Here is a 14,370-nt window from a genome sequence, read left to right on the forward strand (position 1 = left end):
CCCGGGACCCTCAACCTTCCAACCAAGCGCCGCCCTCCACATCGAATAGTGGTGGCCCGCTGAGAGCCCGAGGGGGGCGCTTCCCTGCCAGACCCCCTCCCTGGGATGCGTGGGGAAGAGCCCCGTCCCTGACCTCGGAAGGAAGGAGAGGACAGGGCTTGGCCTCCAGGCGTGGAAATCAAGGTGTGATTTTTTCAGAGGTCCTCGGCAAGCCCACGGAGACCACCACCCCAGAAGCCCCAGCTACCTTAGCTTTCTACTGAAAGAGGGGACCTCGGCCAAAGGGGCACTCAGGGACCCAGGGTGGATGGGAAGGGACACCCCAAAACAGAGGTGCCACTCTCTGCCAGAGAAGGTTCCGGTGGCCCTGGGCCATTCCAAGGTGGAGCTCTCGGAACCGACCTGCATTCTCCTTCCTTCCATCCTTCCCTCCACCCCCACCATCTTCAGGGACCTCAGCTGCCCCATGTCAGTGGCCACTCGGGGAGAGATGGGGACTTTCAAGGGGTATTTGTTTTTAGAAACACTTGTACTTCAGCTGAACTTCCGAGGCTGCCTTGGGCAGTCGAACTTGCAAGCATTGTATGGGACCTGAGAGAAATCTGATGGGGTAGCCGTCATCCCGCAAAGCTAAGAGCCATTTAAAATTGTAAAATTTGAGGTCGAGTTCAATGTTAAAAACCACAATATCCCCCCGGGGCCAAAACAGCCTCGGGGGCGACGCTAACTGGCAGATTTTTATTTCTCAAAACACTTTTTTGAGTCCAAGGAAGAATCTATCCCAGTGTAGATGGGGAGAGGGTCCCTTGCTGGATACCAGGCTGGTGTGAAAGTCGGGGCGTGGTCCACAGGGGGCTTTCCACGTCTACTGCTGGCTCTTCTGGACCCGAGGGGAGCTCCGCTCTGCAGCCCCCACCCCCTGGGACCACCCAGGGCCCCACATCCTGCCCTTTCTCTCGACAGATGTTATTATTACCTCTCCGTTGAATTCTCCAGATGCCAGTGAGAGTCCGGAGTCGCCCCAAGTGGGAGACTAGAAATGGGCAGAAATTACGTGACTTCCTCCTGCCACCTGTCAATCTGATCATAACCTGAATCCGTTTATCTCGTTCTTCCTGAGCGATCAGGGTCCCCCATTCTTCCCCAGACTAGAGGACACCCCCCATTCTAGAGTCACATTCGTTGACCTCACCTTTCCTTCATCCCTCTAATCTGCCATAGAAACGTCTCAATCCATCCCATCCGTAAGCCATTTTTCAAAGACTCCATAAGACCTCTAACTATTTGAGAATATTGTTTTCGAGACCAGCTTCTTGGACAGCGGCTCCCTTTTTTCTGTGGTCCCAGAAAACCCAGGCCGCCCCCAACTCCGGAGCCGGGAAGTACACTGCTTGCAAGCCGTCCCGGCAACACCCTCCCCCTCCCCCTGGCGCCCGCCTGTATTTGCAGAATGTCCCCAGGCCAGGCCCCGTGCCCCCGGCCGCACCCCCCCACCTGTGGTTTCCCCTTCTCTCGTGACAGAGACGGTGCGCGCCATGACCCACGTCATTAACCAGGGGATGGCCATGTACTGGGGCACATCGCGCTGGAGCTCCATGGAGATCATGGTATGGTGACCTCTCGGTGTGTGCATGTCCCCCAGCTGGGCTCCCGGCCCCAGCTCCGTGGATGATGACCCCGGGGCTCTAGCAGGTTCAGTGCCGTTGGTCCCTAATGCCCAGATGACTGGGTACTATGGGGAGGGAGAGTATGGTGACATGTGGCAGTGATGTCCGCAGGCCTTGCAGACAGGGGTCTGGGCTTGAATCCCAGCACTGCGTGGCCCCGGACAGATGGTTCCACCTCTCTGAGCCTCAGTTTCCCCACCTGTAGATCAAGACTGCAAGAACAACCTACCCCGTCATGAGTCTGTTGTGAGGCTTATCTGAGAGAACAGGTGTGAAGCTCTTAGCGGGGGTCCGGGAGCTCAGCCAGTGCTCAGCAGCAGTGACAGTGCCAGCCACCGTGCTGAGCTCTTGTGGTATTCCAGATCCCGTTAGATTTGAGGGCTTCATGTGGACTGACTCCCATTTAATCCTCACAATGCCCTATGAGGTAAGTGCTACTGTTATCCTGTTTTTCAGATGTGGACATTGAGGCACAGAGAGGTTAAGTAACACACCCAAGGTCACACAGCCCATGCCAAGATGGATGCTCAGGCCGTGCAGTTCAGAGCCTGGGCTTCCATCTCATAATCCATGATGTTTCCTCCTCACCTGCACTTTCAGGAAGGCATCCCCTTCCTTGTCATTTCCCTCCACGGGAGCCATCAGTAGCTGAGGGTGACAGATGTTTCATAATATTTCTGGGGTATCCCAGAAGGGTCGGCAGGGCGGCTTCTCAGAGGCAGGCAGCTGGTTGGTGGGGGGAGGGCAGAGGCCTGGGGACTGCGTCTTCGCAGGACTAGCTCTCAGGCTGGCCCCTCACCCCTGCCTCCAGGCCTCCTCCCAACCTCAGCCTTTCCCATGCCCCACCCACCAGAATTTCCCACGTCCTGGCATCCCTGCTAGGGGGTTTCTCCTCTAGTGAGCCCCAGATTTCTGGTTCATCCAAAAAAAAAAAAAAAATTAAGCAGGATTTTCATTTCAAGTTACAGACAACTTTAGAAGCCCATGGTATCAATCGGCCTTTGGAGTTTGCAGCATTAATGATCATCTGGCATTTTTCTGAAGCTGCCTGGACCCAGCACAGAGCTCACTGAGGTGTCAGGCTCTCATCCCCACTTTACAGATGTGAAAGCTGAGTCTCAAGCTAAAGGGGAAAGGGCCTCTCGGGCTGGCAGACGGGCTTCCCCAGGAGCTCACACCCATCTGGTCTGCAGAGTGGAGGCCTTGACCTCCAAGTCCCAGAAATGGGCTGATGCCGGCCACTTTCCCCTCCTGACCTAGTGTTTTCTGCCCCTGCCGTCATCCTGGGTCCAGGCCCTACAGTGACAATCATGATAAAACCAGTAACAGGCAGGCACTGTCCTGAGGGCTGCCAACACTGTTGGCTCATTTGACCCTCATGACAAATGGGGAAACTGAGGCACAGGGGGTGAGCCCCTTACCCAAGGACACCCGGCCAGTAAGTGCCAGAACCCAAGCCTCGCTGCTGAGTTGTGCTTTCCCCCAAATCCCTTCAGCCTTGGGGTCCCACAACCCACTCACTTTTCTCCACGCGTGGAGGGGGGCCTAACAGGCTCCCAGGAAAGCTGAGAGGAGAGGGGAGGGGCAGGCGGTACAGCCGTTCCTGGGGATGCCTTTGTGTCTTCTCCCTGCTGCCCCGGAGGCCCCCCAGAACCGCTGACGGGCAGGGACCCTCCATGCCCCTCTTTGCTTTTCCCAGGAGGCCTACTCCGTTGCCCGGCAGTTCAACTTGATCCCGCCCATCTGCGAGCAGGCCGAGTACCACATGTTCCAGCGCGAAAAGGTGGAGGTGCAGCTTCCCGAGCTCTTCCACAAGATAGGTGGGCTCCCCTCCCGGCCCCGCCTCCTCCCCAGCCCTGCCCCAACCCCATCCCAGATCCCCTAGCCCCGCCCCTCGCCCCTGCCCTGCCCCGCCCCTTTCCCCTCGCCCCGCCCCTCCCCTCCTCGGGGACCCTGCGTTTGACCTCGTCCGGCTTTCCTCTGCCAGGAGTGGGCGCCATGACCTGGTCCCCTCTGGCCTGCGGCATCGTGTCCGGGAAGTACGACGGTGGCATCCCGCCCTACTCGAGAGCCTCCCTGAAGGTGAAGGAGCGGCCGGGCTGGGGGAGGGAACAGGCATTTTGGAGGGGTGGGGCCTTTGGGCAGACACGTTGGTGCTGGGCGGGGCTTCCCTGGGCCACTGTCTGCGGGAAGGTTCGGAGCATGGGAACTTGGAGCCCCAGCTGGCCTGACCCCATGTCTAGAAAGGCTGCCCACCTGTGGGACATCCCCCAGGTGAAGAAGCCCCTCACTCCCCCGCCCTCCTGCCCTCCCCCCAGGTTCAGCCCTCACAACCTGCTCTGGATCTGCGTGTGCCCCCTGGGATGCCTCTTCCCCCTGTAGACACCCCGCACACTCTCTCTGGCCCATCCCTGAGACCTCTGGGCTGAGAGCTGCGGGGTTTCTTCAGTGTCACTCAGAGATGCCCCCCGGGACAAGTCCCCCCGGCCCACATACAGGCGAGCGCACACACACACACACACACACACACACACACACCTCGGAGTGGGGACTCAGGAGGGTCTGCAGGCTGCAGGGGTTGGGGGACAAGGAGCAGGGAGAGAAAGGCCTGCCCAGGCCGGGGCAGAGCCAGTACTGGAGACCCCAGCCCCAGATTCAAGAGCAGGATGGCCTGCCCCACCCACCCCTGCCCAGCCCCCAGCAGGCCTCCCAGGGGGCTCCCTGACTTTGCTGTGGGCACACCTCCCGGGCCGCCCAGCCTCCCAGGAGAAGGGAAGGTCGGCTTATCCACCTCCTTGTCCAGGCTCAGGGGCCTGGCCTCAGCTCCCCGACAGCCCACAGGCTTCAGATGCAACGGTTCCCATCCTTCCAACTGCCCAGGTCTGGACCACAGCAGGACATGGTTAGGCCGGGGCCGGGGGGTGCTGCCGTGCCCCAAATCAACATTTTGTGCCATGCACACAGAGGTCCAGGTGACCCGCCCTCACCTGTGGGCTGTGCTGTGCCTCCACCCCACAACCAGGGCTACCAGTGGCTGAAGGACAAGATCCTGAGTGAGGAGGGCCGGCGCCAGCAGGCCAAGCTGAAGGAGCTGCAGGCCATCGCCGAGCGCCTGGGCTGCACCCTCCCCCAGCTGGCCATAGGTGAGAGGCTGGGGAGCAAGGTGGAGACCGGTGTCCCAGGGAGACGTCAGGAGTCCCTGAGTGCTCGGGCCACACCCCCTCCACCCCCCCTCCACCAGCCAGCTGTGGGTAACGGGCTCCTACATTCGTGGGGAGAGGATGGGGGGGTCCCTGAGCACTTGGGCCATCTCTCCACTGGCGGCAGTTGGTGCCAGGGTTCCTCCAGCACTGCTGAGCCCCTGGTTTGCCCGGCCGCTCCTGGGCACCCTCAGCCCCATGCCCAGGAGGCTGGCCTAGGCAGGGTCAGGGCAGAACCAGAGAGGGCCCTGCCGTGGGTGGGCCTCCCTCACCTCTGGTCTTGCTGCCCCCCAGCCTGGTGCCTGAGGAACGAGGGGGTCAGCTCCGTGCTCCTGGGCGCTTCCAGCGCAGACCAGCTGATGGAGAATATTGGAGCAATACAGGTGAGTGGGGGCCGCCAGCCTTGCAGGCCCTGGGCAGAGCTCAGGGTCTCAGCCAGCCATCTGTCCAGCACGTACTTATTGAGCACCTACTACATACCGGACACCGTTCAAGGCACCTGGGCTACAGCAGTGAACCACCAAAAAGCCTTGCTCTCGAAGAGCTGGCTTTCTAGCTGGAACAGACGGAAAACACTAAATGCGAGAAATAAGATTAGAATATGTGTCGGAGGGTGATAAGGACTCTGGAAAAAGAAACCTGGAGCAAGGTCGGGGGTGTCCAGCAGGGGCGGGGACGGGGGGAGCCGTGGACCCAGGTTGAAGGGGGCTGGAGGGTAGGCTTGTTGACACAGTGACTGGTGAGCAAAGGCTTGAAGGATGAGGAGTGGGCAGTGCAAATACTCAGGGGAAGAACGCTCCAGGCTGATGCGAAGGTGCAGGGTGGGCACGAGCCCAGGACAGCAATGAGGCCAGAGGGCCCAGAGCAGAGGGGCAGGGGCGGGAGATGAGCTCGGCGTGGGGGCAGACCCACGGGCCACTGCATGCCCTCTAAGGACTTCGGCAACAGTCCAGTGAGGTGGGAGCCGAGGAAGGGCAGGGTCCAACTTAGAGTTTCAAAGGCTCCCTGTGGCCCTTTGGCTGCTGAGTGGAGGAAAGAGTCTGGAGAGAAGGGAAGCACGGAGATTGCTGGGAAGTGATGTCGGTGTCGGGGCGAGGGGTGGCCGTGGTGCAGATGGGCAGCTGGTTGGATCATCTGGATGTTCTGGAAGCTGGACCAACAGGACTGGCTGACAGACTGGATGTGAGGGTGCGGGATAGCAGGTCCGACAGCCCCCGGGGTTTGTCACCTGGAAGGGGGATGTTGCTGTTGGCTGAGGTCAAGACGGCTGGAAAAAGCAGTTTGGGGGTGTGGATTATCAGGTGTTCTGGTCCTGGAATCTGCATTTTATACCATCGCTGTCCTTCCATTGAGGGGCAGAGCTTAGACCAGGGCAGGTTCCCTCTGCCCCAAACCTTCTGGAATACAGACGCAGCATGGCCCCCATCTGCTTCAGGAGCCGCATGCGATGAGAGCAGGACAGTCTGGGGCCAGCGGGCGGCGGGAAGAATGTCCCCCCGTTACAGAACTCAGGTTCAGCTGCTCGTCACTCAAGAATCCAAGTACTGAGACTTCCCTGGAGGTCCAGCGGTTAGGACTCTGCCCTTCCACTGCAGGGGGCACGGGCTCTATCCCTGGCTGGGGAACTAAGATCCCCCAAGCTGCACGGCGCGGCCCAAAAAAAGAAAAATCCAATACTGAGAGACAAGTGTTGGGTAAAAGGAAAGGTAGCTTTATTGAGGAAGCTGGCGATCCTGGGAGAAGCTGGACTCACGTCCCAAAGATCCAATTTCCCGGTGTCGATCAGGGGGCAAGAGCTTTTAAAGGGGAGTTTCAGGGGTGCTTTGTGGGCAGAGGGAGGAGGCTATGTACAGAGCAGCACAGTTAGGTCTGACGGTCATCTTGAAATTGGTCATGTGGTCATCTGAGCAGGGCCACCTGATTGTTTTAAGTACAGTTAATCTTCAACTCCAGGGTCAGTTTGTTCCCATTTCCCTGAGGCCAGTTCTTGGAATTGTGCAGGATGGGGCAGCTTATTTCATGGCTACAGTCTGGTCATCATGCAGTTACTTTTTACACCTGGTGGGGGTTTCAGTAGCTGCAAAACAGCTCAAAGGACGTGGCTCAGAATATGACCTATAGCTCTTGCGGAGGGACTAAAAGTCCTTGACTTTGTTCAATGGCTAAACCATTACTATTTTGTCCCATCTGACTGCTTTTCTTTGCTTTTGCATTTTCTCACTTCTCTGATTAAGTTTATTCTTGGGCTAAAGTTCTTCTACAGATAACAGGCTGACGTAGGACGTTGTGGGGTGGAGGGGTGGAGCTGTGCTCCAGGAAGGCCCCATAGGGCCGTGCTCCGTTACACCCCACCTCACCTGCAGGCCAGGCCAGTCTTGGTGGTAGATTCTGAATAGCTCCCATCTTTGCACACAGGTCCTTCCAAAACTGTCGTCTTCCATTATCCACGAGATCGACAGCATTTTGGGCAATAAACCCTACAGCAAAAAGGACTACAGATCCTAAGAAGCCCCCGGCCGTTTGCCTGGACGGTTTCCGTTTCCCTCCTAGCCTCTCTGTTAGCTCGCTTAAGCTATTTTGAAGCCAAGTCAAGAGTGTGGTTTGCTTCAAAAACAAAACAACGCACCAAGATGTCACCGGGAAAAGATCGCAGAAGTCGCTGCCACACACCACCCGCTGCTTCGCAGGACCGATGTCGGGTCCGTGTCAGGGAGTCGGCAGGGATTCGAAGGCACTCGTGCAGTCCCGCCCAAGCCTGCCGTCTCTGCTCCTCCTCCAAGAAACCACCATGTTTTCGCCCAGCCACGGGCCGTCTCAGAGACTCAAGTCCGGGCCAGGCCAAGACCAGCTGGGGCCTGGGGGCAGGCAGAGCTGGCCTCTCCTCTGCCGGGAACCCCATCCGGCATTGGGGAAGGGAAGAGGAAGCCGGGTCTGCCTCTTCCTGTGGCCCCTCGGCGGGGCCCTGGTCAGGGCAGGCCTCCCTCTGGGGTCTCCCTCATTCCCCCTCTTGCCAAGGGCTCCAGGTACTTTCCTCGGGCCTGACCTCGGATTCTTCCCCCAGCCCCTTCTCCCAACCAGCCGCCCCAGTGTGTCTCCGAGGGGCCTTCTGAGCTGCCCCTTGACCCCCCCCCCACACACCTTGCTGGCAGGGGCAGGGATCCAGGGAGATTCGCCCTTCAGTTTGGGACCCACAAAAAGTTGGGGGGCTCTGATTTCAAGCTCCTCGCCCCGCCGGCTTCCTCCCCGCAGTTGATGAGCCCCAGTGCCTGGGCTCCAGTCCAGGGCTCCCTCCAGGGCCCCCCCGGCCCTCCCTCCCTGCCAGGCGCCCAGTCCTCCGCCCCTCTGTCCTCGCCCCAGAAGGCCCCGAGGTCATACGTGCTCAGCTGGACTGCGGCTGCTGAGCACACACCAGGTAGCCAGCCTCTGCTGTGCCCCGAGCGTGGTGGCCTTGGGGTCTGCAGAGGGAACGTGCTGGGACCCTTTCAACGAGGGAGAGTCCCTGGGGTTTTCTGTGCTGCGTGCCTGGGGCCTGGGGGCCAGCCAGCAGCAGCCCCCGCGGTCTAGGAAAAGACCCCGGGAGCCTCCCCGTGGAGCAGTGTCCCCTGCGAGGCCTCAGACCAGGTGGGGTGAGGTGCTCTGTCTTGGGTGCTCAAGAGTTTGTAACCAGGGCAGCAGTGCCACCCCCAGGACACCTCCACACAGCCCACGAAGACGGAGGGATGGCTGGAGTCGGTCATTCCTGTCCACACCAGCCTCCCCTCCCCCCAAGCCTGGAACAGATGTGGGACAGGGAGGGAGGGCGGGACATTCACAAGTGTCAGCCCCTTTGCAGCCGGGCCTGGGGCTGCAGGGATGGAGGCGGGGCGGTGGGCTGGCCGCCAGGAGCCGCAGCCCCCATAGTCCTGAGCGGGCACCCAGCCTTTGCTGGCCGTGGCAGGTGGGAGTTGGGGACCAGGCTCTGCAGACGCCCCAGCCCACCGAATACGGGCCCTCGTGCCCCTGGGCAGACACAGCCCATCCCGCTTTGCCCTTCAGAGAGGCCCCTCTCTGCCATTACTCTCAGAGGGGCCGCCATCCAGTCCCGGCTGAGCCGAGGCCTGGGAAACTGGCTTTAAGAAAGCCACAAAAGTGTGTGGGGGGGGACCCTCCTCCACTCCTGACCTTTGTGCTGGCCCTGGAGTCTAGAACCTTCTCCCTCTTTGTAGACCAGGCCCCTGGGGGTCCTCTTCACCAAGTCCCCTGCACGCTTCAGCCTGTGGGTGTGGGGGAGGGGACACGCCTGTCCCAGCAGAATCCCCAGCCACTCCCCACCATCACACAGTGGGATCTGGCTCTGAGGACAGGACACTGCAGTGGGGCGGCTTTCATCCCAGGCCCATCCCGGCGGGGACCAAGTGCTCTGGGCCGGGCAGTCCCAGCAGCTGGCCGTGCTCAGGGGCCACGTTACCGGCCGCTCATTGGCGAGATGGCTGGGCCCCCTCCACACTGCTGTCACCCTGCCCACCCACTGCTGGAAGAGGGACCAGGGTGTGCAATCGGGGCCGAGGTCGGGACTGCCACCCCCACCCCCCACCCCATGAGCCACACCTGGGAAGGCTGAGCCCACTGGCTGCATGTTTCCCAGACGGAGGGAGACAAGGGCCCCCAGGGTTGAGCTCTACCAAGGCCTAAATGCCCAGGGCAAAGACCCAAGCAGCTTCCCGGCCCTGGGGCACCGTCCACGGCCTGGTTCTGTATCCCCCCTGCAAGTGGGTGTGGAGGGATGCCACCCTGCTTCTTGAGGGAGGGTCCCCCGACTTGGGGAGTGCTGGAGTGGGGAAACAGTGGAGTGGGGCCCAGGGGTGGTCAGAGCCTAGAAACAGAAGAGCCGGGCCGAGGCAGGCCCTGGAGGGGCAGCCTGGGCCCCGCCCGGCATGGGTTTCAGACCAGCCAGCCGCACCCCACCTGCTTGAGGGGAAGCCCGCCAAGCGCCCCAGCTGCCAGCCAGCCTCTCACCCGCCCCTTGAAGCAGAGTTTGCCCCCAGGGGTCCACCTGGCAGTGCCCCACACGGGATGAAGGCCCAGTCTGGGTCAGGGCAGGACCAGTCTTCCTTGCTAATGACACACAGAGCCCCCAGCATTTTTCACCCTGAATCTACAGCAAATTCAAGGTCCCGAGGACGAGAGGGGGGCTTGCTCTGTCTTCTGTTCTCTCCAGTCATGTAAATAATGTGCTATTTTTCTCTCCCCGCCTTTATTTTAATGACTGTGGCTCCTCAGCTCACTGCATCCCCTACACAGGCAGAGATGCCATATGCACTTCCAAATGACACTCAGTGGAGACGCAGCGCCGTATTTATGGACAAAATAAAACCCACGCCCGTCAGGGTCTGCTCCCCTCCTTTGCGGGGTCCTCGGGGTCAGGGCTGGGCCAAGGGCAGTGGGAGGGGGAGGAGGCTGCCCCCTGCAGAGGCCAGCGAACTGGAGCCGAGCAGAGGTTAGGAGAAAGGGGCCCTGGGGGAGGGGCAAAGATTGGGCACCGAGGGCTTCCCTGGTGGCGCGGTGGTTGCGAGTCCGCCTGCCGATGCAGGGGACACGGGTTCGTGCCCCGGTCCGGGAAGATCCCACATGCCGCGGAGCGGCTGGGCCCGTGAGCCGTGGCCGCTGAGCCTGCGCGTCCGGAGCCTGTGCTCCGCGACGGGAGAGGCCACGGCACTGAGAGGCCCGCGTACCGCAAAAAAACAAACACAAATATTGGGCACCGAGACCCCTTCTCTCCCAAGTGATTCAGGGATGGAAGTTGGTGAGAGGCTGCTGGACCCGCCTGGGGACAGAGAGGTCAGGGTCCAGGGAGGCCTGTGGGCCGTCTCTGGGGGCTCAGTGCTCCTCTGAGCAGTGCTGTTTCAGGGGGCAGGTGGGAGGGCCGGGCACCACCCCTGAACACCCCTTTTTGGGGCGCCCCCTTCCCAGCGAGCCTTTCAGCCTCATGGGGCTGTGTCTCCTCAGGTGGGAGGTGGCTTTAGATGACATCCCCCTCACATCCTTCCCCGGCCACCCCCATCCTAGATCAGTGAGAAGCTAGGAAAACACTCTTTGATCCAATCCTTTCCCAAAGGATTTATTAAAACACAGAAAACCAAGACATACACAGAGTACAAAGTAAAGGGAACCGGGTCGGTTACAGTCTTTGTCGAGCCTCCTACACATCCTCCCGAGGACCGGACAGGTGACTACACACAGGGGCTCAGCCTCCAGCTCCGGCTGCCTGGCTGGGACCGTCCCGACTTGCCCCAGCGCCCCGGCCCCTTCGCCAGCTGGGGGCTCTACCAGGCAAGGGGCCGGCCGGGGTGCAGGCGTCTGCTCCCTTATCCTCCCACACGCACCGATGCACGGGCAGGGGGGTGGACCCCTCCCCTCAACCCCAGGCACAGAGGCGCCATGGGAGGCTCAGGCCCCCAGCTCAATATCAGGGGTTCAGGACACACACACACACCCAACGGGCCCTCTCTGGGTTATCGCACCTAAAAAAATACTTTGTTTAAAAAAAATCTGAAAACTAAGAAAAAAATCCCAAAACACAAGCCAATGACTTTGGGCTGATGCACCACGACTGTAAACTTCCAGAAATATAAAATGGGGCGGGAGCCAGCTTCCTCGACAGAGATAGTGGTCGGCACAGGACAGCTGCAGGTACGGAGGGGGGACCCTGGACCGTGGCCGGGCCAAGACCTCAGCCCCCGCCTCCCAGTCAAGCTCCCTCCTGCCACCCCACTCTGGGCACGCTCCAGAAGTCCCCGAGCCTACCCTCTACACGATCCCCTCAGGCCCTCAGCATCCCTGGGACCCAACACCTGGCAGCAAGGGCTACAGGTGTCCCTGGGGCAAGACTCAGCCAGCCCCTGACCTGGGCCAGGGAGTCCCCAGAGGACCCTGGGAAGGGACGCCCAACCAGCAGGAGGGCAGGTGGCTGCACGAGTCGTGGTACCAGCAGAACAGGACCATGGTCATCACTTGCAGAAAACAAAGGAGCTTCCGAAGGCGGCTTGCAGGGAGGGCCCCCTTGCACAGGACGTCTCAGGATGTGCTTCCGTGGTGGGCGTGTGCAAGGGGACCCCCGGACACAGTCAGTCCAGCCCAAACTCCCCTGGTCACCCAGGAGCCCGGCCGGCCACGCCTTCCGAGACTGTGGCCCCAAGATGGTTCAACAGAAAGCCTACTCAGCACTGGTCTAAATAATAAGGGGGCTGGAAACAAAAATGCGGGCTGGCAGTTTTGGCTTCCGCTTGCACGTGACGACTCTCCTTCTGCCCGCGGCAAAAACCAAACCCAGCCTGAAGATGCCGAAGACCGTGGATGGCCGACGCCCCCTCCCCACCACTACAACTTCCGGCAGGAGATAACTTGATAAACCAAGAAGAAAACATTCTTAAGATCCTTTTTCCTCTCCAAAACCAGTCAGCCAGAAACCCACTCCCCAGCTGTCCACAGCACCCCCTCCCAGGCCTCCCAGGTGCTGGTCTTGGAGAGCTGAGCCCTTCCTGGACCAGGCAGTGCCGGGGGCCAGGCCATCCGTGGGTGCCTGGCTCTGGCTGGTAAAGGAAAAGGGCGGAGGCCTGGGAAGGAGCAGAAACAGAAGGGCAGAGGGAAGCTTGCTGGGGAGCAAGGGCTGGCAGGGGAAGGACCACCTGCCCTTGGAGTGAGGCAGTGGGGACAACACAGACCCCCGTCCTCTACCATGTGCCCCCTGACCTGACGTTCAGGACCCATCCACTGTGTTCCCCACCAGGCCAGCCAGTCTGGCAGGCTGACTGCCTGCTTGAGAGGGCAGAGTCACAGGGCCCCGTGGCAGGGGCTCCTGGTGGTCACGCTGCCCGTGGCCTGAGCCGGAACCTCTGCAGGGGGGCACGGGTCGGAGGACCACGCGTGTACACATGGCACTGGACAAACCATAGGGGACAGGAATGACCCCACCCTTCCGGGAGACCTGGAAGGCCTTCACATGTGTCCTGGACACCTGTGCCCACCCCCCCACTCCTCCCACCAGCAATGCCAGGGTTGGCCAGCCTGGAGATGGCAGGGGCCTTGGGGGTCCAGCCCTCTAGGGGTTCAGGGAGAACCATTTACAGCTGAGGACATCTGGGCTCTGGGAGGGCTGGCCAGTGGCCCTGTGTCCCCAAGACACCCCCAAATCCTGGCCCCAGTCCTGGCCAGGGAGCAGAACGGAACCTCCCTGGTGCCTCCACCCACAGGCCCAGCTTGTCTCTCTCTCTCAAACAGGGTTCTGCGCCCAGGGCTCCACGCCAGGAAGGCCCCTCCCTGCTCAAGGCTCGGAATTCCCTTCCAGGCTGGGCCAGAGGGAACGTCAGACACAGACAGGCCCAGGCCCTGGCCGGTTCCTCCCTTCCTCCAAACTGGGGCCATCACAGCGTACTACCACAGTGGGGCGTTACTGGCAGGAAACAAGGCAGGAAGCTGGGGGTGCTCCAGCTGGGAAGACTGCAGAGGTCACTGGGGCCAGTCCCCTGCCTCCAAGCTTTCCCCAAGCCTTCCGAGAACACAGCGAGGGCAGTCGTGGCCCACCCCAGATGGCAAGTGCCCAGATCAAGGCCTCTCCAGGGACAAGAGTAGAGGCGGGGATAAGTCCAGGCTCCAGCGTGTGGCCTGGTTTCTCCACATCTGCGGCCAGGAGATCGCATGGGGAGTGTACCTGGAGGTGGGGTTGACGGGCCTCCCAGGGCACAGGGCAGGACCAGGGGCTCCTGGGCCCCCCTCAGCACTGCTGTGACCCTCCCTGCTGGAACGCTAGCCACACCCCGGCAGAGGGAGGGCACGCCCCTTCCCATGGCGGCCCCCAGGCCAACACCTGCAGGCTCTGCCCTCCCCTTCCCTCCGGGGAACAAGTGACCTGCCACACAGGGCAGGGGCCACAGACCCTCCGCTGGTGACCGACAGAGTCCAGGGCCTGTGAGACAGGCTGGGCCAGGGACAGAGACACCTGTCCCACGGAGACAGCACATACTTGGTGGTCTCCAGCCTTGCAGGAAGCAGCCTGGGCTGACCTGGGCGTCAGCCAGGTCTCTACCCTCAGGCCGGCCAGTTCCCCAGTCCTGACCCACCTAGCACCGGGGGGCCTCATGGGCAAGGGGCTGGAGCATGGTGCAGACGGGATGGGGGGATGGGGGCAGACACCTCACCCTCCTCAGCCAGGCCAAGTCTGTGGGCGGCCTCTGGGCTCCCAGGAGCTTCCCTTCAGGTCCGGAACCCGTCGGCAGAGAGAGACATACGTGCTGCAAGTCAGACTCCTCCACGCTCACTCAACTTTTATCAAGACAAACTTGTTCAAGTCTTCAACAGGAAAGTGCAAAAGATGTACAAAGAAATGAAATCTCTTCTAGGAAGTCGTCCTGGCAGAGGTGGCCGAGGGGTGCGTCCCGGGTGGTGTGGGAGCACTTGGGTGGCACTTCTGGGCTCAGGCGGCCTTGTCCCCACGAGGTGGCATTTCTCCATTTCCCTTTCTGTCCTCG

The 14,370-nt window shown here is 60.9% G+C and overlaps 1 protein-coding gene across 7 annotated transcripts in view; it reads left to right on the forward strand.

Moving 5' to 3' along the window:
• Nucleotides 1-7,372, forward strand: part of KCNAB2 (potassium voltage-gated channel subfamily A regulatory beta subunit 2) — a gene marked incomplete at both ends in the record, with an annotated part of 55,142 nt that extends 47,770 nt beyond the window's left edge. For all 7 annotated transcript variants that reach the window (XM_079724540.1, XM_079724541.1, XM_079724542.1 and 4 more), the window contains 6 exons: nucleotides 1,522-1,607; nucleotides 3,367-3,487; nucleotides 3,655-3,749; nucleotides 4,690-4,810; nucleotides 5,162-5,250; nucleotides 7,283-7,372. In XM_079724540.1, coding sequence (XP_079580666.1) covers nucleotides 1,522-1,607; nucleotides 3,367-3,487; nucleotides 3,655-3,749; nucleotides 4,690-4,810; nucleotides 5,162-5,250; nucleotides 7,283-7,372 — 602 coding nt within the window. The remainder of the gene's footprint in view (nucleotides 1-1,521; nucleotides 1,608-3,366; nucleotides 3,488-3,654; nucleotides 3,750-4,689; nucleotides 4,811-5,161; nucleotides 5,251-7,282) is intronic.
• Nucleotides 7,373-14,370: the final 6,998 nt, after the last annotated feature.

The sequence above is a fragment of the Hyperoodon ampullatus genome (genome assembly GCF_949752795.1).
Source record: "Hyperoodon ampullatus genome assembly, chromosome: 2".
Classification (NCBI taxonomy): Eukaryota; Metazoa; Chordata; class Mammalia; order Artiodactyla; family Ziphiidae; genus Hyperoodon; species Hyperoodon ampullatus.